Source organism: Drosophila kikkawai, chromosome 2R (genome assembly GCF_030179895.1).
Source record: "Drosophila kikkawai strain 14028-0561.14 chromosome 2R, DkikHiC1v2, whole genome shotgun sequence".
Classification (NCBI taxonomy): Eukaryota; Metazoa; Arthropoda; class Insecta; order Diptera; family Drosophilidae; genus Drosophila; species Drosophila kikkawai.
In genome coordinates this window covers 20,432,478-20,459,759 of record NC_091729.1, presented here as the reverse complement: position 1 = coordinate 20,459,759, position 27,282 = coordinate 20,432,478, and the positions used below count along the sequence as shown (strand labels likewise).

Below are 27,282 nucleotides of genomic sequence, written 5' to 3'. Positions count from 1 at the left end.
GGGTTTTAGGCACATTTGGATAAGCCGAACTAGGGCTTATTTTTCCGACGCGACTACCTTGTATAATTGTATCATGGAAAGAGGCATTCATCTTCGTGTTCGTATTCGTTCGTATTCAGTTCGTAGTTCGTTCGTTCGTATCTCTCAGTTCGTTATTCAGTTCAGTTTGGGTAGCGATCGGAGACGTCTGTGCCTGCGCGTTGATTTAAAACAAAACTGCGTCTGTCCCGACCGATTTAATATTTTATACTTAAAAAAAGATTATTTTTTAAAATCTGCTTACTTCTTAGCTTTTTCCCCTTGGAATTGAGCTTTTTTAGCTGTTTATTTCGGGTAATCCAGCTGTTTTGCTCAGAAAAAAATTGACATCCGTACCGTTTGATTCGTTTGTGTTTCAAAACCAAAAATCGGGAAATTTTAGCTTGCGGAGACTTGCGCGCGCGCAAAGCAAACTGAAAGTGGAAGCAGAAAAAGCAAAAGCAACGCGAAAGAGAGGCAAGATCGGATCTCCCACTCTCGCAGCCGCGCTCGCGCCAGAAAAAGTTTTACCAATCAAGTTTTTTATTTCGCAATAAAACAAAAACAAAAAAACAAAACTTCAACCTAGTTAAAGTTAATGTTGTTGTAGTGAACTTTTGTGAGTGTGTGTGATCGCGTGCATTGGTATTGGTAGTGGTACTGCTGTGGACTTGGCTGTCTCTGTGGTAGTAGTTGGTTTCTTTCGTTGCGTCGCAGCAGAAGAGGAAGCGCAGCAGCAAAAGTAACAGTGCAAGCAGGAAAAACCAAAAGTAAAAAAAAGATAAATTCAAATTCCGCTTAATTGATGCCCTGCAAAAATGATCAAGAATTAACCGAGGAATATTACCCTTCCTTAAACTGAATGTGTACATCCCCCAAAAGCAAACGAAACAAAAAGTGTGCAAAAAATGATCGATGAAAGGTGTGGGTGAGAGCGCAACGTCAGGAACTAAAAGAAACCTAAAGAACGTGAAAAATCGGCAGGTTGTGTGAAAAGAGGAACGAAAGCTGGAATCTTAACTTCGTCTTGGGATTAACCAACTGCTGAAAACAAACTTAATGAAAGAGGTGAGTTGGGTTTTCATCATTTGCATTGCAACATCGCCTAGCCAGCGAGCGAGCGAGCGAGACGCGAAACATGCAGATAAAAAGATGTGATGTTGTTTTAGGTATCTTTTTTAGTTGTTGTACGTGTGCTGTGTGTTGTCTCTTTGTGCACCTAAGCACACAAAGCAGCCAAGGTCAGAAACTAACTTAATAGTGGTAGAGAAAACAGAAAACTGAAAACATTCCAAGCTCGCTTCGTTTCGTATTGGATCGTATTTAAGTCTGGCTGCGAGCTTCGGTTCGTGGCGATCCAATCTTCGTCGTCATGAACATCATTAGCAGTAACAACAGCAACAACAACAACTAATACTACGAAACTTCGAAAAGTAAAGCCAAGAAAGGCTTAGTGACCTTCATCGCGTGCTTTTGTCTCTCTGTGTGAGTGCGATCGTATGCATGTCATGAAATTTGAAGACATACATTAACTCACGCACGCACGCACACACCAACTAACTTAACTGCTTTCCAATAAGAGTGAAGGTGAAAAAGCACAACGCAACAACACATACATACACAAACATACATATAGACAGACAGACAGACATGCGGTTACAGGGCGATCGCGCAGATGTTACAAAATATGCTGTTAGTATGTCGCCGTAGTTGTTGTTTGTAGCCTGCAATCGCTTACAAACGTACATAGCGGGAGAGCTTTGATTTCACCAAAAACTAAACTAACGCCAAACATACGGACATTCTAAAGGGGGACAGGGACAAACTCTTCAACTGCATTCTCAAACGCCTTTCTGTATCTTTCGCAGCCTTTATCGCGCTTATAAAGTTATGTAATTCAAATTTGGGTCACTTTTACGAGTGTAGCATTTACAGCAAGTACGGCGAAGGCAACGACGACGGCGGCTCTTTGCTGCGACTCTTTGCCATTTTCCGTGCTTCTTTGCAAGAGAGCTTTCGTGAAAGGGGAAAGAGCGCGAGGGAGACGGCGAAGGCGGTGTGAGAGCGAAAGAGAGGGACTGAAAACGAGTTTGGTCGCTCCCTTTTTAACTTTTTACCTTTTACGAGCTTATAATACTTTCAAAACCAGTGGCTTTCTCTTTTGAGGCCTTCGAACCGATCCGTCGGTTCCCGTTCTCTTCGACACATGTGCTTTATATTCGTAAACACTCACGCAATCTGCACACTATCACACGGCCATACAAAGTCGGGGAAAGAGTAATTGTAAAACTACATTTACATTCACATTACATCGGAACGATGACGACGACAAAAATCGGAAAGTGTGGAAACGTACTGACATACTCGACGATTGCGTTCTCTGTCTGTATGTATGTACATACATACATATGTAGTACATTTGTATGTATGGCAGTGTTTCGTTTTGTTTAGCTTTTTCTGTTGTTGCTGCCGATCCTCCATATCCCCTCCTCTTGTCCGAAAAACATATATATGTATGTACATACACAAACATAGAGAGAAAAGCTTTTTGTGAAAGGTGATTTTTATGCGCGCATTGTGAGTTAGCGCGTTTTGTTTTGTCTCGCTCTTCTTCCCTCGATCGCCTCCGCCTTGTCCCTTTCATTCTCATTTCAAGTTTGCGACTGTGTGTGTGAGTGAGCGGGTATCGCGAACAGAGGAGAAATGTTGAAATGCAAACACAGCGTGCGAGACGAGATCGAGGAGATATAATATCCCTTCTTCTTCGTCGTCTTCTTCTTCATATGCTCAATTAAAGTTTTTGTCCAATGATTCAAGGGGTTATTACTGCCAGTTTTAGCATGGCGAACTTTCACCTTTGGCAATGATTGCGAAATCTTGCAAAGAATTGCCGTAGAAAGTGAATGGTGATAATCAAGTATCCATTTCGCTCTGGCAATACCGTTAGCTGGAATTTATCTAGCGTTAGAATGAGCACACCAGACTGGGATCCCTCCCCCTCTCCATTTTTCCTCTCACTCCCGCGAATGATCCATGCTCTTTTCAGCTTTCGCTTCCCATGAAAAAACCAAAAGCAACAACAACAGAAATAACACAAATTCCCATTCCCATTTCCCACTTCCATTCTCTTGCTCTCCGCCAAGCCAGTCATTCAAGTTTTATTGAAAGTGAACGTTTCGTCTCCACGCGAAGGAGCAAGGCGAGGGGGCTGACGCCGAGGGAGACGCAGCGGAGCGTAACAAAAAGCAAGACTATCTTTCTGAAGTTTTTTATTTATTTATTATTTTTTTTTTCGAGATCTGCTGCTGCTGCTGAACTTTAGCTTCGCTTTTCATGTTTTCTGTGGGGCCATGCAGACTGGCACTCACACACACAAGTGCGCGCACCAAAGAGCTTACAAGCCATGCTCTTGCACAATACAATAATGGTGGCCCCCTTCAGTAGCGCTGCACTACTCGCACACACACAGGCCTTACACACCGATACAATCGCACAGGCCAGCGAATTTCAGTGTAACAATTTCATCGCATCGCAGCGCCAAACTCGAAATACAACAAAAAATGAATACAACGGCGGGAAAGCTTTTTTGAGGCAGCAGCAACAACATAGCCGAGCGTTTCTTTGGCAACTGTGCTCTATGAAGTGAAGCTTTCATCTTTTCCAACAAAGCGTACACACACACGATCGCTTACATATATGACGATTGTGGGTTGCAGTATTACAAAAACACCAAGTACAGAAAAACCTAAAAACCTGATTAGTAAACATTTTACTATTGCCTTGTGTGTGTTTGAGTTTGTTAATGCCAGCGCACACACACGCCGCTCAAATTTCAGTATTGTCGCACAAAACCGTTATGGAAAGCACTTTCCAAGTCCCATTTCCACGATCCTTTTTCTAATACAAAGCTGCCGTGTAGGTGCCGTCCGTGTGTGCGTTTATGACACAATCGCTGGAAGAGAGTGGCAGCGTAAGAGAGAGTGAGGAGGGCGGCGGCGGGGCGCAGAAGAGACACTTTCGGTGAAAGGCGGATTGTGTAATACCAAAGCCAGAGAGCCAGGCTACAGAGACAGATGCAGACATTTCCCATTCCGAAACTTTCTATTTCGCTGACTCTACTTTTACTGCAGTGCCATAAAAATAAATACGCAAAAGTCACAGTTCAACTTCTATAACTCAAACTTCCGCAAGTCGCTTGGAAATTTCGTCGTAATTAAACTTTCGAACTTCTATCGAATTTATCTCATCCGTCGCAGTTTTTCCAAGTTCAAAATCGGATTATGACATCAAAATGAAATTAGTTGTAAAGTTTAAAGCGGTTATATTCTTATGTCATTAAATAAAGGTATTCTAATCATTTCTTTTTATAGAAAGTCGGAGTTATACAAGTAAAAGTTTGTGCTTTATAAATTAGTTGTTTGTTTAAAATGCGATCAAATTACGTTTAAAACTATATTTCAGGGTAAAAGGTAATGGTCTATTCCTGTTAATAAGTATCTAAAAATACATATTTGTAATAAATGGAGATTCAAATTGGATTTTAACATATTATCCTAGGGGCATATTCAAGCCTTGTGCTTGTCCTTAGTTTATATCTTTGTATGATTTTAACATAAAGTGACATTATGTCGAAAACAGATCGGTTTTTTAAGAATACCTTACGGATGATTTCTATTCTCAATTAATTATATCAGTATACTTTATCTTGCATATTAGAATCAAGGCTTTCCATAGTACTACTTTAATATAAACTACAAAACACATAGATCTCTACAGGGAGTTCAAACTGTGGTTCATCATAATCGGGTGTTAGTGGTTCTATGTGGGACATGAACAATTTGATACTTTTGATCTCGAGTGAAAAGAAACTGCAGAAATTTAACGTCTCCGCTGGCATATTTTTGCCTCGTTTTCCTCTTGCAGTTTCAAAGAATGTTGATGTTGCAATACAGCAAGCATGGCGAGTGCATACTCAAGGAAATCGGAGCAGCCTTCAGAGGGGAGCACCCGGCGGACCTGACCATCGTCTGCGAGAACAAAGTGAAGCTCCATGCCCATAAACTGGTCCTGGCGGCCGCCAGTCCGCTGATAAGGTGAGTTTCCTTTTTGCTTTAACCAGACATACACACATGATGGGGAGCTCTGAAATAATCATTATGCATCCGAACAGGAACTTGCTGCAGGACACGCACCTCAGCGACTGCTCCACCACCGTATACTTTCCGGACGTTAATGCCACCTACTTTAAATTTCTGCTGGATTTCCTGTACTCCGGCCAGACGTGCATCACCTCGCGCGATGTAAACTACCTGCACGATCTGCTGCTGCTGCTGCAGATCAAGTCGGACAGCTGGAAGACCACCGATTCCGCCTATCTAAGCAGCAAATGCGGCGGCAGTTTGCGTGAGCGATCGGACAGGCGAAAGCAACAGTTTGCGCCCACCCAGAATCTGGAGGCGCAGGATCAGACGCTCAAGTACGAGGTGGACAGCGTGGATGAGTCGCGCAATGCCGCCGACTTTTCGGCAGCCTTCCATTCCGGCGACAATTGCGAGAGTGCACCCGAGTGCGAGCGGAGTGGTGGTTGTGGCGACGGTGGAGGTGGTGGCGGTGGCGGCGATAGTAGCATCCATCACAAGGAGGAGGAGGATGAGGATGACGACTGCACGACCCACAAGGATAATAAGAGCGACAAAGACATGGACGAAATCGTAAATCTCTCGAATGCCCCACCCAGCGGTACCAGCGGCAGCAACAGCAACATCAGCAGCAGCAGCAACCACCACCCACATCATCACCATCATCACCACCACAACCACCACAACAACAACAATAATAACAATAATAATAACAACAACAACAGCTCAGCAGCTATAAATCCCGTCAACCTTTCCCTCGACCTGCGGACGAAGAGCGAGAATTCGGCCAGCCGAGCTCTCGGATCCGGATCAGACCACAGCGGCATCGACCTGGCGGTGAGCGCGAGCGAAAGCACAAAGCGTAAGGGCCTATTCTTTGACTCGCACAAGGACGTGATGAAGCCGCTGTCGGATGGCTCCGATATCAACAGCTCGCCGGAGAACTATGTGGTCACTCCCCATAGAAAGCGTCGACCCGGATTCCACAATACGCAGAGCGACAACCAGCCATTCACCTCGTACCAGCACAACTTGTTGGAGGAACTCCGCCTGGTCAAGTCGACGTCATCGCCCCATTCCGGCTTTGGATCGGAAAAGAATATGCTGTCGCACTTGGAGGATGGAGCGCTCAACGGGGACACTCTAACGCCGGATAGGAAGCAATTGCTGGAGGCGCAGCGAAATCGTGCCCAGAGTCCCGAGATACCGATGCATTTGGGTCCCCAGTTCGTGTACCAATGGCAGTCCAATCAAAGTGCCGCCATGTCCGCAATGCCCAATCTGCAGTCGCGACTCTCTAGTCTGTCGCACATCAGCCTGAATCTGGACCATCCGGAGGGGCGCAGCGGGTCCGCTTCGGGCTCGGGATCAGGATCGAACCTGGCCGGCAGCAATACGCACGCGTCCTCGGTGCGTGAGTATCGATGCGAGTATTGCGGCAAACAGTTCGGCATGTCCTGGAACCTCAAGACCCATCTGCGCGTCCACACCGGCGAGAAGCCGTTCGCCTGCCGCCTCTGCGTGGCCATGTTCAAGCAGAAGGCCCACCTGCTAAAGCATCTGTGTTCGGTGCATCGGAATGTCATCACCACCACCAACGGGGCGGACACTGAGAATCGCTACAGCTGCTGCTTCTGCTCCATGTGCTTCGAGTCGGTCCAGGAGCTGGTTCGTCACCTGTCTGGCCACCACAACAACCTGCTGCTGACGAAGAATCTGCGCGAATAAAGCGGCACAGCAACCACCAACCGATGATCTGCCCGAGATCTGTCCGATCCGCCGGACGGACTACTGCAAAGAGACCTGAATTTTTAAATATATACAATATACGATTGTACGGTAACGAGTAACAGATTTAATTGTTTATTGTATAAATATGTAAAATGTACATTTAAATCGTAAGTTTACGCAAACACACACATTCACGCGCCTCTGCTCGATCATACGCACACATCTTTCACCGCAGCCAGCGTCCTGGAGAGCTCCCACATCCGCACCTGCATCGGAGGGAGGCCAATAGCGTTGCTCTGTCTCATTTAAGTTTATTTTTGGACATTCAATCAAAACCCAAGACCCACTAGATGCACCCACTACCACTACGAACCCTCCTCCCTTTTAACGGCTGGTCCAACCGCAGTGGAGAGCACTTAAGTTTTAAGCTTATTTTTATACGCATGGTATTGTAATTTCTATTGTATTTCCAACCACCCAACAACAACCCGTCGTTCAGCATGAACTCTTCATCCATTGCCGCCTACACCTAAAAATATTTGATTTATTTTGTATACTTTACTTACTCTCCTTCACGTTAAGATTTTCCACGAGTTATTCCCTCCTCTATTAGGATCAAGAACAACATAAAAGTGTGTCAACTTGTACAGTATAACTTCGCAAAGCTCGTAATAAAATCAGAAAAGCATTTCCGTTTTGTTTATATATACTTTTTCAAGCAATTTTGTAGAAATATATACTTTATGTTAAACCGATGTTGTTGTGTTTTGTGTACAAGTTTATACTAAAAGATGGTAAGTTCATGTTTTTTAAGTTATGTTTAAATTCAAGCCCGTTAAATGGCGTACTTTCCCTATTTTTTAAGCTTTTGTTTCGAGCTCGGAAAATTCGTTACATTTTTGGTATTTTACCAAAGTTGCAAAAGAAAAAGCTTTGGATTTTTCAGACCAAATTGGCAGGCCCACTGGTGGGTGGGTATAAAAAGTATTAAAATACCTGCAAACAAAAGCTTAAAATATTCCGAAAATCTAAGACCGATAATGTCGATAGATAAATATTAAAGTTCTCTTTTTGTTAGTAAACAGTTGAAGTATAATCCTAATTTATTTGCTCTTTAAAAACTTATTTTTAAAGACGTAGATGGTTAATACAAAGTAAACAAATTTAACACGGAAAATAAGAACACGTTACATGATCTAACTTTTTAATAATTTCTATAATTTGTAAAGAAATAATAATTTAAATATTAAACCTTTTATTCCAACAACTCCTTGCTTCAGTGTCGTAATTTTGTTGTAATGCCTTTATATTTGTCTTTAAATTGAAGTATATGTATTTTAAGATCAATTACGTTTGAGCAACAAAAGAGTTGCAAAAAAAATTAATCTTAAGGGAAATGAAACTGCGTTAAGCTTAAGCTGAAAGCTGAGTTTTCAAGCACGCTTTTAAATAGTAACGAAGTTTGGCGCCTTTGTGGCGCTGTCATCGGTGGCGCGATTGCCTGAGATTGCTTTCGATGGCGACTGAAGGCGGGTTATAGATAATATTCGCACTGCTGGTCGTTTGAAGTATAACAAAACAAGGAGCTATTTGGTCAGACCGTCGAGTGCGTATTTTCGACTGCGGACGATTTGCGAGTCGCTGGGAGTTAACGTTAACTGTTATTTTTAGTTAAAAATTGCATCTGATAGGTTGGATCGGAACGGGTTCCGGGAGCGCTATTTCGCGACTATGTCGGCCAAGTGGGCAAGCAGCAGCAGCATCCAGGAGCGACGAGGCATTTAGTGATGTGATAAACACTGCGAACTGAGAACTCGAGAAAAACTCCAGCCAAGCTCGACTCGGAAAAATCACAATAAAGGCCACAACATAACGCACACACATACACAACCCCCCCCCACATATATACACTGCAACATATGCACGAAGACTTGCTAATTGGAGTTCAGTGATTGCAACGTTAAGAAGTGGGATAGGCGGATAAAAGCAGAACAACGGTCCACGGATAGCAGTAACGGATAGCGGATAACGGTCAACGGATAACGGATGACCATGGCTCTGCCAAAGAAAATTAAATGTTTTAAATATTTGGTTTACAGTTATGTGTTTCTCCTGGCGGTAAGTTGGCACACATTTCCACTTTGCATTGGTATGCAATCGCCCAACGAGGGCATAATTACTTGTCAAATTACATAAGGTAAATTCGTAAAGGCAGCGTCGCCATTGCGACATGTATGCGTGCATGTGTGTGTGTGAGTTGCCAAGTAATTTGCATTTTTCGGCCTGTTAAAGAATGCACTTTATGAAAGAAATCCTTCCTATTCATTGATTTTCTTTAATTTGTTTATACATTATGCGTTGAAAGTATGTCAATTCAATCTGTCAAGTGATGTACAACATCGAGTCATGTATACAAATTTCTTGATACATTTCCCACAAGTGCACTTATACGTACATACATATGTTCATATTTACATAGATATGTAAGCCTGCACATATGTACGTATGATGTACATGTTTCCCCCATGTAGAATTGCGCATCCTTTTATGTACGGCTTTGTGTAAACGCGAAGCTGGCTCACGCTCTGCTTCTGCTGCGGGTCCCGACTTCGAGTGACCTTGAGCTACTTAAAAGCTGCGCCTAAGCATGTACAACTGAGCCCACTACATACACATACACACACATGCGTGCACATCAGGCTTCGTCGCGTGACGTCAAAAGGGAGTAAACGTACATATGTATGTACGTATGTACATGTACTGTTTGTGATGTATGTAGTGTACATAGTGGCAGCATCCCGAATACACACAGTGCAGTTAAAGCCTCGCCAAGGACACCGAACAGGGAGGGCCTGCGATAGCGGCCAAGGACTCCCGCACCCGAAAACGAACACGAGCTGTGATTAACTTTTTCACCTCTTTCAGCTGACCGGAGCTGCACAGATATTCCTGGGCACATCCCTGCTCTGGGGCCACTCGGTCTACTATGGCATCGTGCAGAACAAGCTGTGGGCCCCGGCAGCGATCCTTCTTTGCCTGGGACCCGTCACCTTCATCCTTTGCTGGATGGGCTGCCAGGCCACGAACCAGCGCAAGCGCTGCCTCCTGGGAATGGTAAATGAATGGAAATTGGGACTGGGACTGGGAGTGATGTGAAGTCCTTTCCTCCTCAATTGACAACTTATATACGATTGGTTTTTCCCAGTTCGCAGCCCTGCTGGTGGCCTGCATATGTGTTCAATTCATCATCTGCGGTTGGTCCTTAGCCATGCGCGAGAATCTTCCCACATCCGTAGAGATCTTCATCGACGACTCCTTTGTCGAGTTCTTGGACAAGTTTTCGCGCACCAAGGTCGATAATTTACACTTGTGGAATCGGATGCAATCGCAGGTGAGCTTACCTGACTTGAATGCCATTCAGAATACTTAATATAAGTGAGATATCGGAATATATATTCATAACTTTGAGTAGTAGTTTTTATATAGATTGGAACATGGTTTTTTTATATTTATTTTATGAAATTAAAGTATTTTCTTTCAATTTCCTGAATTAAACTAAACCTTAGGTACTTCTCCAAAGTAGCAAAGTTATGTCTTTAGACTTTATAGTTAAAAATTATGTAAAAAAAATCACAAAAAGCTTACAAAAAGGTATTTAGTTTACTTATCTTTGATTTGAAGCAAGAATGACAGACGTAATCTTTATAATATTACTCTCCTTTCTAAAACCCCTTCAAGCTACAATGCTGCGGTGTGGACGGACCTCTTGATTACCGCCGACTTTCGCTGCCCTGGTCCTGCTGCTCCCGTCCGGAGCACGCCTACGAGTCGGCCTGTGATACGCACTACAAGCGCGGTTGCCTGGCCGTCGTATCGGAGCAGATAAAGAGCCGCCTACTGATCACTGCGTTTGGAGCTGCCATTATAGCCATTATCCAGGTGAGATTGCTCTAAGCACCTGCGATTACCTGTTGCTAAATCCACTCTCTCGCCCAACACAGAGCCTGGGAATCTTCTGTACTGTCCACCTGACCATTCTGTTCGGCAAGAACGACAACACCCATCCCATTAATATGAACCGGAAAAAGAAGCAGCAGCAGTTCTTGCCACTAACCATACAGGATAAGAGGCACGACATGCCGTCGCCCATTAATCTATCCCCATCAGCACCAGGGCAGCGGGTTTTAAAAACTGCTCTGCCCCCGGCCATGCACAAATGACAGACGATTAGCTTTTAAGAAATTGCAAAAAAAATTTATGGAAAACTCCAAAGAAAAAATGAGAAAATTATAAAAAAAAATGTTGTAAACTGAGAGATGGAATGAATATAACTGTGACCCTCAATGTTACGTTATGGTAATTTTAAACAATTTAACGTTCGAGAAAAGAAACAACATTTGAATTTGGATTAACTCTCCAGTAGTTTAATTAAAGCTTAAAAACAATTGGATCTAACTTGTTTTGTCAGGGGTCTCAGGCGTTCTGGTGGTGCGTGATGGTGGGCGGCACATAGAAGGTGTCCACTGCCTTGGGCTTCTTTTTCTTGCCGAACCAGCGCTTCGGATAGTACACCTTCTTCTTGTAGATCTGAATGTCGATGTCGTCCTTGTTTTCGAAGTACCACAGATTCTGACGCTTCGTTTCCAGCTCGCTGAGCGTCTTCTTGATGCTCTCCCTACGCTGGTCGAGACTCTGGGTCTCCAGTTGATATTTCACAGCATCGTCGAACTTTTTGGCCCAGTCCTTGTAGCTCTCTTCGTATTCGGCCAGCAGCTTGGGCTCAAACTTCTCGGAGCTCCGCCTGACGCTGCCTTCTAACAGTTCTTGAATGGCGTTGGATTTTGCGCACTTCTCTGCTGCTTCTTGCAGGGACTTGATCAACTCTTCGGAACCCTCCAGTTTGAGGCTTTCAGCCACACTTTGGGCAATAGTTAGGGTTTCCTTATGCAGTGCTGCGCTGTTCTTGGCCAGATAACTAGAGGCTTCAGATATTTGTCCGGTGAGTACATAGCCAATCAAGGCAATGTTTTGCTTGAGCTCTTTAAGGGAACTTTCGCCAGCTGCCGCCAATCGGATCATGGCTTGTCCCAGTTTCTTTTCCTCAGTGCTTTCGCTGGCATCTTCAGGGTAATTGCGAATGAACTTGACACGGACTTTTTCCACATCAGAGGCTTTAGGTGGAGGCTGCGGAGGTTGGGATGACTCAAAGGGTTTGAAGTCCTTGGCAAAGGCGTGGAACGACTGGAGAGCCAGCGCCTCGACCAGCTCGTTGTTGCATAAGCCCCTTTCCACGACAAGAGCGGCCACCTGAGCGGCTTCCACGGCGTGTCCCGTGTGCAGGAGGACGTCCATTAGGAAGCAGCCGGAGAAATGGTCAAGAAACAGGCCGTACTGGGTGGGATTACGCAGCACGGATATTGCCTCGTTGGGATTCGTTGAGTCCAGTAGTTGCTTGACCAGAACACTCGGCAGGAGGGGAACCAGACTGGCCTCCTTTTGTTTCCTGCAAAGATACATAGCTCTATTAGTTTGGGTCCCAGGGAAAATTAGGATAATTACCTTAGTTTTTGCAGGCGATCCACCAGATCCATTGGTCGATTATCCGGATTGACGAACAGGTCCAGGTCTATATTCGTTACCGCATGACTGCTGGTGGCCGCGAACTTTGCCGGCCCTTCGCTCGCCAACTTGGTGAATTCCGGGGAAAAATAGGACATCCATCTTCTGGGCGGGAATGCGCAGGAAATCCTCGATCGCAACATGGCCAGCTGGTGTTTGTTTTAATTCATGAAATGTTATAACTTGATTTTCTATTTTTTTCCTCTTCTTCTTGCGATATGTAAGAGCACCCAGCTGAGTTATCGATATATATATCGCAGCGCATCCCGCAGAAGGCAGAGTGTTCACACTGAGAATCGATAGGTAAATTCAATGCTTCCTAAAAATTAAATTTATATTAAGTGAGAGTATTTTTAAGAATTCGAAAAGCTTTTATGTTTGTTTTTATAGAATTCAAAAATCTGAATACAATTTTAAAATTAAAAAAAACGGATGGCAGTTTTTGGCATTTTTTTATGTAAGCCCTTATATATATTTTTCTCTATATTTTATTATTAGTTAATTAAGATTTTAATGGTGAACTGCAATCCATATAATTTTTGACACTGGCTTAAAGGCTTTTAACCAGCTTATGTCCCTTAAGAAAACCAGAATTATTAGGATTTTATATATATATATTTTTTTTTTTTTAAATAAAGATAAAGAAACTTAGACATATGCTATAAAAAATTTAAATGTAACTGCCGTTAATCAAATAAATAAATATAACATTGATTAATTTTTCAAAAAGTAGCGCCAAATCGCAGATGGCATTAAGGGTATCTTGGTCCTTTACCTTTGCATAGCTGCAGGATGAAACAACGGGAAATGACACATTTTGTGTGTCAGCTACTTAGAAAAACGAAAAATATAGAAAATATTTACATTTTCCATTTTGTTCATGAAGAAATCCCATATCTACCGCTAATAATTTTGAAAATAAGCTATAAAGTTACTTGTATCTTTATATTTCTGTGTTAAGCAAGATAATCTTATGAAAGATTAGTGGCTTAATTATTAATATATATTTTTAAACTGTTTGTATTTATTTGTATATTCAAGACCTAATATAATCGGAACTGTAACTCCTATAGTTCCTAAGAGTGGGGCTTGAAAAGAATGTTATCTTAAGGTCTTTAAGTCTATAATCCTCTAGAAAAAACAAATAAAGTTCAAAAGAGTTTTTGATTAATTGTAAAGAGAAATATGATTAGGTTGACTATAAGCATTTGGTGACTATTACCTTTAAACCTAAGACGCTACATCAGAAAATGGCTCCTAGGATCCTCACAGAAGAATTTAAGTTAACAATTCCTCATGCGTAATTGTTTGGTATTATAAGTAGTATAGCTAAGGATTTATCCAGTGTCATCCTGTTGATAAAAATTGATTAATTTTTACAAGTAATACCACCAGAGCCATTGCAATTCCATTAGTCCAATTAAGGAGGGAGGATGGGAGGACATGCTCTTTTATCTTTCAATTTCAATTTCTCCCCCCCGCTAAATTGCGAACAATTCCCACTTGAGTGGCGTGAAATCCGGTACTTACGTCGACTTTACCGACTTTTCCACCCCATACAATTACTCTCGGTTTTCCCACGCAGGTTCAACCAGCACCAGCTGAGCCTTCGTAAGTACATTGGGATATCCTGGGACCTTTGATAAGTTTTGTTTTGGTAACCAAGAGATATAGACATAGTAATGGTACACAGATCTTATTTATTTAACGCAAATTCGCTCCAAAATAGATAGTAAAAATAATATCAAAATAATTGTATTCATCAAATTGTATACTAATATTTACATCGATATTAGTGCTTGTCTATATTTGATCGTATAAGCATTTCATTTGACGGGCATTCTGGGAACCCTTTCCTATCGATGTTGGACTTAAATATTTGGAGCCGGATACGGAACTCTTGCGGTTGTCCATTTTGATGGATTTGTCCTTCATAATGTAGATGGCATGTCGCTCCTGTTTGCGGAACTTGGCTCTCCTGTTTTGGAACCACACCTGAAAGAAAGGGGATTCGAGAATATATTTTCAATCATTCCTTAACTGAAGATGTAAGAATTTCGAATTAATGGTATTGAGTTTAAGGCTTAACATAAATAATATTACAGACAATATATGTATAATATATTTAAGCTATTAAGCCTTATTTTTTCTAATCAAAGAAGGTTAGTAAAAATATTTTAACATCAAGGTACTCTTACAATTCCACCTCAAATATTTAGTTTTTAAGAATTTCCAAGATATAGGTTCAAGAAGTTACCTGAACACGAGCTTCTGTCAAGTGTAATTTTGATGCAATTTCCTCTCTTGTGTAAATATCTGGATAGTGGGTCTCTAAAAAGATCTTCTCCAGCTCGTTTAGTTGGTTCGATGTAAAGGTAGTGCGAATCCGTCTCTGTTTTGATTTATCTGTCAAGCTCAAGCCATCATCTCCGTACGACTTTAGATGAAAATCTAAGAGATGGGCATCACAATTCGAGATATATGGTAAAATATTAATGAAGTTTGAACCAGTTTTGTGTTAAATACTTTTGTAAAAAGGTAATTGCACACATCCTACCCGAGTTATAGGACGCAATGTTGTGAGTCCCAGGATAAAATTCCGAAACTGTGGTTATCTTTGAGAATAGTAAGCTCGATTCCTGGTTCAGAGAACCCCTCATCGCAGTCTCGTTGGCACATAGCTTGTAGTTGGATGAGTCAATCATTAAATTATAGTGATTCATGTGATTTGCAACAGACGAAAGTCCGCCATTCGCATTATTATTATGATAAAACTCCGAGTTAGCGTTGTATATACTACAATCCTTGTCGAAGTTCGCCTGCTTGATGAATGAAAATTCCATTGCAAATGCGGCACTTGTAAGATTTTACTGTTCTTTAATGAGTTTAGCAGTAGTCATTTCCCGATAAAACACATAGTTTATAGTAGCGCGGAAAATATACACAATTTTTAACTGCCCTTGAATAAATAAGCTTCGATTACGATTGTATCAACTACAGAGCCACAGCCTTTGGACGAAAAAGGATGCTGCACTTGTCTCCCGGAGAAAGGGACGGAAAATTTCATTCGTTTCCGCGTTTGGGGGCGTTCCTAACGACCGCCACTCGACATAAGGGTGGAAATTGGATGTTCCGGCGCGTGCCGTGCACTGTGATTAAAACTGAAGCTTTTACTAGAAATTATATGTTTCCTACTCTAGGGAATTTTTAAATTTTCATCTTGAAATGTATAAAGTTTATGGGTTATTGTACTAACAATCGATCTGTGTGGTATTACTAAAAAATTATCAGTTGTTGAGCAATTATTAGCCTCTGAAAACCTTTTTATAAAATACACAATTCAAAACTGTTTATTTCAAGTGCAACAATTTTCGCAGGCCTCAAAAAGCAACATTCAGAAGATTAAATTAGCGGTTTATCCTCACATCGAAGCGCAAATGTTCTTTTACAGTAGGTTTTATACAAAAAGTAGGATTTAAAATTAAAATCAAAGAAAAATTTAAGCTATGATTAAAAACTATATATACATGTAGTAAATAAAATAAAAACTTAAGGCAAGTTCTTTGCCGTTAAATTTTTGTTTCCTTAGAAAAAAGAAAGGGTATTCTGCGGGCGCTCTGTCGTGTTGGGGGAGATGAGCCAATTTTGTAAAACAAATGGTGTTGTACCTAACACAATGAATAAAAGACACCTTACTATATTGTCTTGTTCATGTTATTACGCTGATTGAAACAAACAATGCTGTGAATAAGCGGTTAAAGGATAAAGTCCCTTCCCTTTGCTAACAATTATTTGCTTACGCTGATTAAGTAATTCTTTTGATTTCGGATTATTTTGATTTGACATTCTAAAGCGTGAAATTTGCTTCAAAAAAAAAAGGACACCCTACTAAATAGTGCTTATATCACAACTTGAAATTGTGCTCTGAATAAAGTAAGCTAATGAAGTCTCTTCCTTTGAAATAGGTATACCAAGTTGGCAATATTAATTAACTAATTAGTAAATATAAAAATATTTGAATTAAATAAATAAAAAATATTTTTGTATAAAGTAAATTCATGGCTTAGTTCGGGTTAGTTTGATTTTGGTGCCACTATTTAATGGGGAAACTGGAAAACTGAGATATTTAATATTAATTATTTTTTATACCCTTGCAGGGTATTATAATTTCAGTCAGATGTTTGCAACGCAGTGAAGGAGACGTTTCCGACCCTATAAACCATATATATTCTTGATCAGCATCAACAGGGGAATCTTTCTAGATATGTCCGGAAGAAATCGATTTTTTGGCCATTTTTGCAAAATTTTCTAAGGGGTTATTACATCATTAAAATCTTTGATTTTGATAAAAAATTGAATTTTCAAAATTTTTAAATTAAGTATGCAGATTTATTAACTGTAGAAAATCTTGCACAGAACACTTTTCCGATTTAAAATTAATGCTCTTTTGGCAGAGTTATGATATTTTTAATTTAAAAAAAAAACAAGAAGTTTTTTAATATAAAAAATCCGATTTTATAATCCAAAATAATATTTTTCTAAGTCAAGGAATCATTTCCGACCCCATAAACCATATATATTCTTGAACAGCATTAACATGCGAATCTTTCTAGACATGTCCGGAAGAAATGGATTTTTTTTGCCATTTTTGCCAAATTTTATAAGGGGTTACATCATTAAAACTAGCAAAAATGGCCAAAAATTTTGATTTCTTAAAATTTTAAATTTGGTATGCAGTTTTTTTAAATGAATAAAAAGTAACACAAAACTGCTTTCCGAATCGAAATTAATGCATTTTTGGCTTAGTTATGATATATTTTAATTGTTACCTGCAAGGGTATACAAACTTTGGCTGGCCAAAGTTAGCTTTCTTTCTTGTTTAGAGTTAAAATATTTTTATCTCCTTAAATAAGGTATCCCTTTTTAAGGGTAAGCCAAATAACAAGAATAAAATACTCTATTTAAATCTAAGACTGGCAATTGTTTTGTTTATTCTTTGAAAGCAATAGACTGAAGGTGAAAATGGTATCGTATGTGTGAATACACAGGTATTTCTTTACAGCTCCGAATAAAGGGTTAAATACGGAGCAGACAAATACTTGTGGTATGTTTTATTTACACATACAGTCGTTGCATGGTAGAGTGAAGGCGCTTTTCTTTTGTTAACCAACGGGTTGGAACGAGTACACCTCTTTGCCTTTAGAAAAAAAAAAACACTTTCATGATACATGTAAGCCCTAAACATATTTACATTTAACGAAGCTTAGGCAGATCTAACAAAGTCTCGAAGGAACCAAGCAAGAACAGATACTCTTAGATTTAAATTTAGTGAAAAAAAATATGTACATGTATGCCAGAAAGAGGATATAATTAAAATGTTATTGGTAAAATAAAATATTAAAATTATTTCCTTGACAAGAAATTAGTAATTAATATCGTTAGTGATCAAACTTAAATCACAGAATTATCTTATCTATTAGAGGTCAATTTATCAATGTTTAGTAAAAATATACAAATTAAAAATATTTGAAAACGTCTTAACTCTGAGTTTCATAAACCCAAGATCTTAAAGCTAAGTAAACCTTAGCTAAGATTAAAGTCTTACTTTCACTATAAATTCTATAAAGCCCCACTAGTATTAGAAATTTTAGTTTATCTAATAAACTTTCCTGTTTTCGGCAAATTTGATCTAAACTTTGAAAAACTGATGCATGAGCAGCATATTTTAACATTTTTGTACACTAATTTAAAATGAAAATAGGTTTTTAAGTGAAATATAGTTCTAGTTCTAAGATTAAACGCAGGTTAGACAATATAAAATGGATTAATGTACATTTCTTATAAGGTTATGAATGATATATCTCCATTTAGTCCTGACAATATCATATCTTTCAAGATAATATATTACTTAAGGTTTATAGTTAATCCTAAACTCTGCTGTAATTTTGAATTTAAACAAAAAGTTTATATTTAAAAACCATCAGTAAAAGTCAAATAAAGCCACTCCCTTAATTTCCTTTCAAGTTTCATAGAAAAATCGAGTAGAGGAATTTATAAAGATCATTGTCGCTATGGAAATAATCGGGTTTGTTGACTTTTCCACGTTGCACCCTCGTTACCCAAGTTTAAGAGTCACAAAAATGCCACAAGGATAGGAAATTCTTCAAGGACCTTAAGGTACAACACCCCTAAGCAATGGCATGTCCTGCAATGGTCAAACTGGCTCTAAAACATAATAATGGTTGTAGGAGGTGTAAGCCAAGCAGCCAACTGGTTTTTCGAAATAGTCAACGGCGCTAGGAGTCAGCGGAGAGTAACGAAGCGGAAAGTAACGAAGTTTTCCAACCCCCACACACAGGCGCACACGTGCATTAACCGAGGCAGCTGCTCAGCTGCGATCTCCTCGAGCGCCTGTGCCCACGTCCACACGATAATAACGCACAAGTGGCACGGGCTACAGTGCTAGGGGGTTCGGTTCGGTTTGCGATTCGGATCGTGTGCCACACGATCGGCTAAAGAGAGGAAGTGCCGGCATTATCTCGGGGGAATATGTATGGTTACGCTGGGTGGGTTGGCTCTCGGTTCTCGGTGGCCATTTAGTTGTTTCTACTATATCATGCCGAGCGGACGGTTAAGTTGGAAAAGTCAGTTGTGTCGCCTGTGAAAGTGTCTGCCTGCCGCGGTGTGGTATATATGAGGAAGTGTAGTCGATAGACCGTTATGGATCCTCTACTAATTATCATTCTTGCACTTGGATTATTCCAGAGAGGTACTGCCAGTGTGCGAATATTTTGCGGTCTTGTAAATACGATTTAGCACTCGGCGGAGGACTATTTTTAAATTAAGAAATGAAATCATTTCATCGAGCAAAAAGCGTGTATATAGGCGAATGTACATCGTACAAACCTTGAGAAGAATAATGACAAATCGGATATCTATAAATACCTGTGTATACCAAGAGTTTTGAGTGAAACGAAACGCACATTTTGCGGAATGTAAACAAGTGGTTAACTGTGATATCATAGGGATATATATGAATAAATAAATATATGCATATTCATTATTATTTATTAATAAAATATCACAAAGGACCTCTAGCTAAAATCTGATTAAATAACAAAATGGGAAGCTATCTTTTGGAAAGAAAATGAAATATAATAAAACAAGGACAGTTTTAAATAAAATAAAAGTATAAAAGCCTTGAAAACATAATAAATATAATTTTAAAAATTCAAATAAAATAAAGAGCTGATTTTTGACTTTAAAATAACCAATATCAAATTTGTAACTACTTCTGGAATTATTAAAAGTTAATAAAAACCGAGACGCCAGTCGCCTTTTAGGTGGAAATTTTGGCACACATGACAAACTACCAAATGAAAAATGTTAACATTTTCTTGCCTTTTTGTTTGTTATTGGTATCTATTTTTAAATGAAACGACGGGCATCTGTTCATTCGAATTTTTGCTTCGTAAATGTATAAGCTTTTTCGCCAACGGCAGCTATATACTTATGTTTGTATACATACGTTGATAAATGTGTTTTGGATTGGCATATATAGTACCAAACATAGCGCTCCAAACAATGCCAAAAAGTTTAATTTATAAATAAGCAAAGTCTTGATCCTTACAACTTGAATATAGTTGAAATTTAAGTTATAAATTGCACATTTTCCCCTTTCAGAAGCCCTTGGCTATCCCACCAAAGATGAACCCGACACCAAGATTATTGTCCTTCAAAACGAGGAAATGGAACCAACTATTTTGGACTGTGATTACGAGATCAAGGACAAGCCTACGTTTCTTACCGTAAAGTGGTACAGAGACGATAAAACCATATACCAGTGGATACTGGGAAAAGCACCAGCACCGATCGTTAGTTTGCCCCTTAACCGATAAAAAAAACATGAAATATAACCTTTATATTTTACAGCCGGAGTTTAAGAACGATGTGGACAGTTCCTATGAGAGCTCCACGGATCCCCACAAGCAGTACAGCTCGCTGGCTCTCATCAATCCCACGATAGAAACTACGGGGAAGTACAAGTGCGTGGTCCAGACCGATACACAGTCGGTTACAAGACAACAGTTGGTGCAGGTCGTTGATGTGCGCAACTACACGCTAAATCTGCACCACAACAGAATCCACAACGAGACGCAGCTGGAGTGCATAGTGACGAACGTGTACCCTAGGCCCACCATTACGATCCAGTAAGTTTGACACAGCGGTCCATATCCCGGCTATTTTTTCTTATTTATATGCCTTCCACAGATCCAACGACGAAGATGTGGTCAAGAGAGAGCCCCGCGTGCAAGAGGACGAGGATGGTTACTTCAATGCCACCGTCGTGGTGGCCGTCTATGACACAGACGATGATCCCGATGCCTACCAGTGCATAGTATCCTTTGAAGGCTACGCGCAGAACCTGACGGTTGCGGGGACCTCGGCGGGTTCTGCGGGTCTCAGTCACGTCGACATGAACCTGTGGCTATTCTGTTGTCTGTACTATCTGCTTTCCAAGCTGAAAGTCGTCCTATTTTAAATAAAAACGTTGTTGATATATTTATTGTTACTAAAATTATGTTTATTGAATTCTGTTTGCCATTCAACTATCTCTCTTTTTTATGGCCCTTCCGGCTTGGTAATCCATTTTGTAAATAAATACGAATACTTCACACAAACCACCGTACTCTGTGCGAACTCTGGCTTTAGAGACCTTTATAGGAATTTTATGGATTACAAATCTACAACTGTTGTTCCGCCCTTGGTCGTTTGACATTTAATGTAATAACACTGCTCGGCGGCGCACAAAATGAAGAAAAGAAGGAAACGATCGACTGAATTCCGGAAACTTTAAGAATATATCATCTGTTTATTGATATGTGGGACTCGAGTCCAGCAGCAGGCTGGAGGAGGAACAGCCGTTGAGATAGGCCTTGTGCAACTTGTTGACAAACTCCTTGTCGTTCTGTATTAGGTATGTGAAGGCCTGCACGAACTGGGTCGAGTTCAGGGGCTGCTGCACGCGATGCGGCTGCTGCTCCGGATTGCCATTGGGGGCATCAAACATGGTGGGCGGCATGAGGGCCGGCATGTTGTCGCCAGCCAACAGCCGCCGCAGGCACTTGCCGGCATCATCGTTGGCCATGAGGGCCGACGACGATGGGGCACTTGATGGGGCAACGAAGCTCTGACCAATCTTTAGCTCACTGAGCAGCGACAGAGGCGGAGCGTTCGCCTGCTGGACCTTCTGGAAGGGCGATATTCGACTCTCGGAGGTGCGCGTCAGCTCGCCGCCGGTTTCTCTGCCGCCACCCGAGTGGATCAAGGTCAGGTCCTCACCCGGCGTGGCCGCCCGCTGCTGCTTCTCCAGCTGGTCCACGGACAGCGGCTGGACGCGATGGAACTGCGACTCCACTGTGGCCTGCTTCGCCGACTCGAAGAACTTGAGAACATTGCCGGCCGTCACGTTCTCCGACGGCGTCTTCGGCTGTCCGCTCACCTGTGCGTTATACTCCTTCTGCGCCTTGCTGAGCATGTTAAATATGCTCGCGTTGTCCGGCTTGGGGTTCGGAAGCGTCGGGGCAGAGCGCGGCACCTGGCCGTTGGTGTCTCCCCTGTCCCTGTTCTTCAGCAGGCCGTTCACCAGGCTGCTGATGCGATCACACTCTTCGCTGTTGTAAAACCAGAAGCCGCGGATCCGAGAACGCTCGTTGCGGTACAAGAGGAAGGGGGGCTGCGACTGCAGCTCCAAACTGCCGGTGATGGGCTCCACGAAGGAGGTGGTGTTCAGACGGTTGTTGATGAATATGCTGTGGAACGGTTCCGCGTTGCGGTGATATATAAAGAAGGCGCCCTCCACGTCCGTCTTCTCCCATTCGTTCTGCGCCGAGTTAAAGGTGTAGAAGGCGACGTGCGAGGACGAGTCCACGATCTCCTTGGCGTAGGGATCTATCTTCTTGATGGCTGATAGGTTCATCCGCGTAATAGATTCGTCGGCCATCGTAATCGTATTTGAATCGCTGCAGCAATTATCAAGCTCTATTGCAATTATTTGTAAATTCAACAATCCCTTACGTATATATATATTTATGCACATACGCAATATTCCCGTCTGGAAATATCGATAGCTCGCAGCAATCGCTGTTTCCACTGGTCTACATTTTGCGAGCAGATGCAAGCCCATGTTTTCCGATCTACTTGATGTTTAGCTGAATAAATTTAAAACTAATAAAAATGCATTCAAGTATATATTTGCTAGTTTAAATGGAAGGAGTAATTTAATATTCAAGTGAATTTAAATGCCGATAGTTTTCCAATATTTGCCTGGACTATAAATATGCCTATCGAATAAGGCCACACTGACAGCAAACTGGCGGGAATAAATATTGATAGCAACGCGATTTATATTTGTTTATAAACTTTCTCAAAATGCAAAAGTCCATAACGTAAATATGCTTATTTATAGTGGCACGCGAGCATCAATTTAATGGGTTTTTTATTTCAGCTCCTTTTTTAAGAAGAAGTCTGATGACACAGATAGCCCGTCGCCGCCGAAAAAAATACCAAAGTAAGCTCAGATTGTTTGCAATTTCTTGCATTTGCATTGGCTATGAAAATTAATTAATGGAAATGATTTATTCAAACCCATAGAATCGATAGGAAAGCCGAGCTTCCGGATGAGCCCACCATTAAAGCCGAAAATGGGTCACCAGAAGTCAAGCCCAAGGCGGAGCGGATGTCAGTATCTCCCGAGGAGAAGACAAAAAATGCTCCAAAGAGTGTCAAGGAGGAAACGGTTGCCACCACAGACAGGAAGGTCACAACCATAGGTCTGAACTCCACCGCGAAGGATAGCAAAGTGGATGTTGAGAACTACGACCCATCTACGGACTCCTATCATCCGCTGAAACACGCCTACTGGCAGGACAAAAAGGTGTAAGTAGGAAAGGATCGACTACTCAACAAGAATCTAGCTCTCTATCCCGAACTCTTTCTGTGCAGAACTCCCTACCTGGCACTGGCCCGCACATTCCAGGTCATCGAGGAGACGAAAGGCCGGCTCAAGATGATCGACACGCTGAGCAACTTCTTCTGCTCGGTGATGCTGGTCAGCCCGAGTGACCTGGTGCCCAGTGTTTATCTCAGCATCAACCAGCTGGCTCCCGCCTACGAGGGCCTAGAGCTGGGCGTGGCCGAGACCACGCTGATGAAGGCCATCTGCAAGGCCACGGGTCGCAATTTGGCGCACATTAAGTCGCAGACGCATTTAATCGGCGATCTGGGAATTGTGGCCGAGCAGTCGCGCGTCTCGCAGCGCATGATGTTCCAGCCGGCACCGTTGAATGTGCGAGATGTGTTCAAGAAGCTGCGGGACATAGCCAAGATATCCGGCCAGTCGAAAATGGATCTCGTGTACAACATGTTTGTGGCCTGTCGCTCGTCGGAGGCGCGCTTCTTCATCCGCTCTCTGATCGGCAAGCTGAGGATCGGCATTGCTGAGCAGAGCCTGCTCACCGCCCTGGCGATTGCTTTGGTCAAAAAGAACCACATCGACGATTGTAAGGCCAGCAAGGTGCCGGATGTCTACAAGGATGAAATAGCGGAGACCACTTTACTGCTGAAAACTGCCTATAGCCAGTGCCCCAATTACGATATAATCATCCCGGCCATACTGGAGTACGACATCAAGGAGTTGCAGGAACGCTGCCCCATGCATCCGGGCATGCCGCTGCGGCCCATGCTCGCCCAGCCCACCAAGGGTGTCCATGAGGTATTCGAGAGATTCGGCGGCATGCACATCACCTGCGAGTGGAAATACGACGGCGAACGAGCCCAGATCCATCGCAACGAGAAGGGCGAGATTAGCATTTTCTCGCGCAACTCGGAGAATAACACAGCCAAGTATCCGGATCTGATTGCCAGGAGCAAGGGATTCCTCAAGGGTGAGGTGGAGTCCTACATCATAGACAGCGAAATTGTGGCCTGGGACGTGGAACGGAAGCAGATTCTGCCGTTTCAAGTGCTCAGCACGCGCAAGCGGAAGAACGTCGACATCGAGGAGATCAAGGTTCAGGTCTGCGTTTATATTTTCGATCTGCTGTACATAAATGGCAAGGCTCTGGTGACAAAGAATCTGTCGGAGCGCCGAAAACTGCTGTTGGAGCACTTCCAGGAGGTCGAGGGAGAGTGGAAATTTGCCACAGCTCTGGACACCAATGACATAGACGAAGTACAGCAGTTTCTGGAGGAGTCCGTTAAAGGTTTGTCCATGCTCAAGCCTTCAAGTTCTTGCGGGAATCATAATTTCTGCTTGTTTTTCAGGCAACTGCGAGGGTTTAATGGTGAAGACTTTGGATGAGGAAGCCACCTACGAGATAGCCAAGAGATCGCGTAATTGGCTAAAGCTGAAGAAGGATTACATCTCCAACGTGGGCGACTCTCTGGACTTGGTTGTCATTGGCGGCTACAAAGGCAAGGGCCGCAGAACAGGCACCTACGGAGGCTTTCTGCTTGCCTGCTACGACACAGAGAACGAGGAATACCAGACTATATGCAAAATTGGAACAGGTACTTGTCCATTTGCCATCCCAGAACCCTCTGGAACTCTACTTTCCTCTGTTTTAGGCTTCACCGATGAGGATCTGCAGGTGCATTCCGAGTTCTTGGGCAAGCATGTCGTAAGCAGCGCTAAATCGTACTACAGATACGACCCCAGCCTGGAGCCGGATCACTGGTTTGAGCCAGTCCAGGTGTGGGAAATCAAATGCGCCGACCTCTCGCTCAGCCCCATACACAGAGCAGCCATTGGGATTGTGGACGGCGAGCGTGGTATCTCGCTGCGATTCCCTCGGTTCATACGAATCCGCGACGACAAGAATAGCGAGAACGCCACGGATGCCAATCAAGTGGCGCATATGTATCAGTCGCAGGATCAGGTCAAGAACAACCAAAAGACGTCCACGCAGATGGAAATGGAGGATGAGTTCTACTGATCGATCGTTTATTTAACAATAAAATCATGTTTTCGTACCGGCCGAGTTGGCACTGTTGCTGCTTTCGGAGGACTTTGAGATGCGACGAGCTTCGAGCTGGCCCTCCTTGTTCTCCTCCTGGGGCTTTGATTTGTTGTTGCGCCGGCCAGAACGCTTGTTTTTCTTGGAAGATTTCTCCTCCACCACAGAAGCCTCGCCGTCCGAACCATCTTTCCCAGCGTTTTGGGGCAGCTCTTCAGATCCAATGCGCGGGATGCGCGCCTTTGGCTGGTAAATGGCTAGCGAAGGACGGTCCTGTCAGATAAAAATATGAGTTTACTTCGATTTATTCGATTTTCAGAGAGGTTTCCGAGAGGAACCAAAACCAACCTTGTTGCGAATACGCCTTTCCTCGGATGCTCGGAGCTGCGCCGCCTTAATGGCATCCTCGGCATTTGTTTCCTGGGAGCTGTCTCCTTCTGGTGGCGCTCCACCGCAAGCGGCTTGTATAAATTTCTTGACAGTATCTGGAACGTCGGTGCTCTTCTTGGATTCTGGCTTTGTATTTTCAGCCTTTGAAGTAGTGGGTCCTGAATCGGGGCCATCCTTTGCTTCAGACTTGTTTTCCTTTTTTAAAATGACAATCTCTTTGTCCTTGGACTGCTGCTTGGCACTCTTGTCCTTGCTGCCGAAAGGTTTTTCTTTGTCCGGCTTACCTTCCACCTTCTTTTTATTCTGCTTGGCCAGCTTGCGCTGTTCGTGCTCCTCTCGGCGCCGCTGATCTCGCTCTGTGCGTCGTTTGGAGCGCGACGACTTGGCCGCATCGCTGCCTTGTGCTGCTGCGGCAGAGACATCCTTGCCATCTTTACCGTCCTTCTTGGCGGGTGGCTTCTTGTTGTCACCGCCCCCGCCCTCCTTAGTTTTACTTCCTTCCGCCTGCTCCACCAGACGTAGTTGCTTTTGCTCCTCGCGCTGCTTGCGCTTCTCCTCGTTTCGCTTGCGAGCCTCTTCCCGGCGCTTTTCCTTCTTGTTGGCCAAGTACTGCAGGAGGGGCGTGGATTTGACCTTCTCATCAGCTCTACGTTCGAAGTTGAAGTCAATCTTGACGTCCCCCAACCGACTTGCCTCCTCCCGCTCGTCGGCCAGCCGCTGCATGAACTCCTGGTAATGGGACTCGCTCTCGATGGTGTTAACCTTGCCCTCATCGTTTCGGGCCCTGTTCTTGAGGAAGCTCTGGAACGGCGCGTACTCCACAATAGCCACGTACTCAACTCCTCGGGTGTCGACGAAGACGTAACCGTCAAAGCGGTCACGGAACTGCAGCACCTCCTCCGGGTCCTTCATCGACATGTCGATGTAGGCGCGGCATGTAGCCTCATGTCCCAGAGACCAGTCCGCTGGGCAGTAGTAGTAGGCGTCATTCTCGGGCAGCGGACCCACTTGGTCCAGGAATTCAGTCTCTGTCATTGTGGGCGGCAAGTGCCGCATCACGATCTGCAAGTTAAGAGCTGTCATTACAAAATACACTCGGCCTGTGCGGTTTGTACAATACCTTGATAACGCGACTGGCTTTGTCCTTCTTCTCCTTGCGCCGATTCACCTTAGGTTTGTCCAGATTGCCTTTCGGCTTTTCCTCGGCAGTAATTTCAGACATTTCCGACGTTTCTCAAAAGTTTGTGTTTACATTCCAACCAAAGGCAACCGATAGAGATGACACTTTCCAGTAGTCTAAATAGAAAATATCGATGGATATATCGATATTTGTCCAGCTGTAGCCACGTCCTTTTAGCTGTTGCTTCCTC

The 27,282-nt window shown here is 42.8% G+C and overlaps 8 protein-coding genes across 11 annotated transcripts; 4 read left to right on the top strand and 4 right to left on the bottom strand.

Moving 5' to 3' along the window:
- The first annotated feature begins 177 nt into the window (after positions 1–177).
- Positions 178–7,615, top strand: ken (ken and barbie). 2 transcript variants are annotated; one of them, XM_017163243.3, is made up of 3 exons: positions 178–1,086; positions 4,942–5,111; positions 5,189–7,615. In XM_017163243.3, exons 1-3 carry the CDS (start codon positions 1,078–1,080, stop codon positions 6,882–6,884), a joined length of 1,875 nt encoding a protein of 624 aa, XP_017018732.1. In that variant the 5' UTR covers positions 178–1,077; the 3' UTR covers positions 6,885–7,615. The 2 variants fall into 2 exon arrangements, with proteins under 2 accessions (XP_017018732.1, XP_017018733.1); XM_017163244.3 differs by lacking the exon at positions 178–1,086 and adding an exon at positions 3,168–3,263.
- Positions 7,616–8,397: 782 nt separating this feature from the next.
- Positions 8,398–11,337, top strand: TM4SF (Transmembrane 4 superfamily). Of its 3 annotated transcripts, none has more exons than XM_017163247.3 (6): positions 8,398–8,493; positions 8,559–9,005; positions 9,813–10,001; positions 10,093–10,278; positions 10,626–10,826; positions 10,889–11,337. In XM_017163247.3, the coding sequence occupies exons 2-6, from the start codon at positions 8,934–8,936 to the stop codon at positions 11,105–11,107; spliced, it is 867 nt and encodes a 288-aa protein (XP_017018736.1). In that variant the 5' UTR covers positions 8,398–8,493; positions 8,559–8,933; the 3' UTR covers positions 11,108–11,337. The 3 variants fall into 3 exon arrangements, with proteins under 3 accessions (XP_017018736.1, XP_070140140.1, XP_017018735.1); XM_070284039.1 differs by having other exon boundaries at positions 8,476–8,493; positions 8,579–9,005; XM_017163246.3 differs by lacking the exon at positions 8,398–8,493 and having other exon boundaries at positions 8,500–9,005.
- On the bottom strand, positions 11,291–12,728 carry LOC108072188 (uncharacterized). The gene is made up of 2 exons (XM_017163245.2): positions 12,447–12,728; positions 11,291–12,390 (listed from the first exon to the last, which is right to left on the bottom strand). Exons 1-2 carry the CDS (start codon positions 12,647–12,649, stop codon positions 11,361–11,363), a joined length of 1,233 nt encoding a protein of 410 aa, XP_017018734.1. The 5' UTR covers positions 12,650–12,728; the 3' UTR covers positions 11,291–11,360.
- A 1,502-nt stretch (positions 12,729–14,230) lies between these two features.
- PHDP (Putative homeodomain protein) lies at positions 14,231–15,349 on the bottom strand. The gene is made up of 3 exons (XM_017163031.3): positions 15,064–15,349; positions 14,764–14,957; positions 14,231–14,501 (listed from the first exon to the last, which is right to left on the bottom strand). Exons 1-3 carry the CDS (start codon positions 15,347–15,349, stop codon positions 14,310–14,312), a joined length of 672 nt encoding a protein of 223 aa, XP_017018520.1. The 3' UTR covers positions 14,231–14,309.
- A 3,754-nt stretch (positions 15,350–19,103) lies between these two features.
- Positions 19,104–21,195, top strand: LOC108072099 (hemolin). The gene is made up of 4 exons (XM_017163113.3): positions 19,104–19,275; positions 20,190–20,380; positions 20,439–20,716; positions 20,778–21,195. The coding sequence occupies exons 1-4, from the start codon at positions 19,227–19,229 to the stop codon at positions 21,046–21,048; spliced, it is 789 nt and encodes a 262-aa protein (XP_017018602.1). The 5' UTR covers positions 19,104–19,226; the 3' UTR covers positions 21,049–21,195.
- DCP1 (decapping protein 1) lies at positions 21,118–22,623 on the bottom strand. The gene is made up of 2 exons (XM_070284033.1): positions 22,608–22,623; positions 21,118–22,547 (listed from the first exon to the last, which is right to left on the bottom strand). The coding sequence occupies exon 2, from the start codon at positions 22,507–22,509 to the stop codon at positions 21,379–21,381; it is 1,131 nt and encodes a 376-aa protein (XP_070140134.1). The 5' UTR covers positions 22,510–22,547; positions 22,608–22,623; the 3' UTR covers positions 21,118–21,378.
- A 178-nt stretch (positions 22,624–22,801) lies between these two features.
- On the top strand, positions 22,802–25,546 carry DNAlig1 (DNA ligase 1). Its single transcript, XM_017163107.2, has 6 exons — positions 22,802–22,954; positions 23,014–23,076; positions 23,160–23,444; positions 23,511–24,769; positions 24,831–25,076; positions 25,134–25,546. The coding sequence occupies exons 1-6, from the start codon at positions 22,938–22,940 to the stop codon at positions 25,499–25,501; spliced, it is 2,238 nt and encodes a 745-aa protein (XP_017018596.1). The 5' UTR covers positions 22,802–22,937; the 3' UTR covers positions 25,502–25,546.
- Positions 25,441–27,172, bottom strand: Upf3 (UPF3 regulator of nonsense mediated mRNA decay). The gene is made up of 3 exons (XM_017163108.3): positions 27,033–27,172; positions 25,871–26,974; positions 25,441–25,795 (listed from the first exon to the last, which is right to left on the bottom strand). The coding sequence occupies exons 1-3, from the start codon at positions 27,132–27,134 to the stop codon at positions 25,526–25,528; spliced, it is 1,476 nt and encodes a 491-aa protein (XP_017018597.1). The 5' UTR covers positions 27,135–27,172; the 3' UTR covers positions 25,441–25,525.
- Positions 27,173–27,282: the final 110 nt, after the last annotated feature.

Coding starts and splice junctions, on each gene's coding strand:
- ken (XM_017163243.3), top strand. Junction 5,112..5,188: donor GCCGCCAGTCCGCTGATAAG/GTGAGTTTCCTT, acceptor GCATCCGAACAG/GAACTTGCTGCAGGACACGC.
- TM4SF (XM_017163247.3), top strand. CDS start 8,934: ATGACCATGGCTCTGCCAAAGAAAATTAAATGTTTTAAATATTTGGTT. Junction 9,006..9,812: donor GTTATGTGTTTCTCCTGGCG/GTAAGTTGGCAC, acceptor CACCTCTTTCAG/CTGACCGGAGCTGCACAGAT. Junction 10,002..10,092: donor AGCGCTGCCTCCTGGGAATG/GTAAATGAATGG, acceptor GGTTTTTCCCAG/TTCGCAGCCCTGCTGGTGGC.
- LOC108072188 (XM_017163245.2), bottom strand. CDS start 12,649: ATGTTGCGATCGAGGATTTCCTGCGCATTCCCGCCCAGAAGATGGATG. Junction 12,391..12,446: donor GATCGCCTGCAAAAACTAAG/GTAATTATCCTA, acceptor GTATCTTTGCAG/GAAACAAAAGGAGGCCAGTC.
- PHDP (XM_017163031.3), bottom strand. CDS start 15,349: ATGGAATTTTCATTCATCAAGCAGGCGAACTTCGACAAGGATTGTAGT. Junction 14,958..15,063: donor CATTGCGTCCTATAACTCGG/GTAGGATGTGTG, acceptor CCCATCTCTTAG/ATTTTCATCTAAAGTCGTAC. Junction 14,502..14,763: donor TGACAGAAGCTCGTGTTCAG/GTAACTTCTTGA, acceptor CCTTTCTTTCAG/GTGTGGTTCCAAAACAGGAG.
- LOC108072099 (XM_017163113.3), top strand. CDS start 19,227: ATGGATCCTCTACTAATTATCATTCTTGCACTTGGATTATTCCAGAGA. Junction 20,381..20,438: donor GAAAAGCACCAGCACCGATC/GTTAGTTTGCCC, acceptor TATATTTTACAG/CCGGAGTTTAAGAACGATGT. Junction 20,717..20,777: donor AGGCCCACCATTACGATCCA/GTAAGTTTGACA, acceptor TGCCTTCCACAG/ATCCAACGACGAAGATGTGG.
- DCP1 (XM_070284033.1), bottom strand. CDS start 22,509: ATGGCCGACGAATCTATTACGCGGATGAACCTATCAGCCATCAAGAAG.
- DNAlig1 (XM_017163107.2), top strand. Junction 23,445..23,510: donor TACTGGCAGGACAAAAAGGT/GTAAGTAGGAAA, acceptor CTTTCTGTGCAG/AACTCCCTACCTGGCACTGG. Junction 24,770..24,830: donor TCTGGAGGAGTCCGTTAAAG/GTTTGTCCATGC, acceptor CTTGTTTTTCAG/GCAACTGCGAGGGTTTAATG.
- Upf3 (XM_017163108.3), bottom strand. CDS start 27,134: ATGTCTGAAATTACTGCCGAGGAAAAGCCGAAAGGCAATCTGGACAAA. Junction 26,975..27,032: donor AAGCCAGTCGCGTTATCAAG/GTATTGTACAAA, acceptor CTTAACTTGCAG/ATCGTGATGCGGCACTTGCC. Junction 25,796..25,870: donor AAAGGCGTATTCGCAACAAG/GTTGGTTTTGGT, acceptor TTTATCTGACAG/GACCGTCCTTCGCTAGCCAT.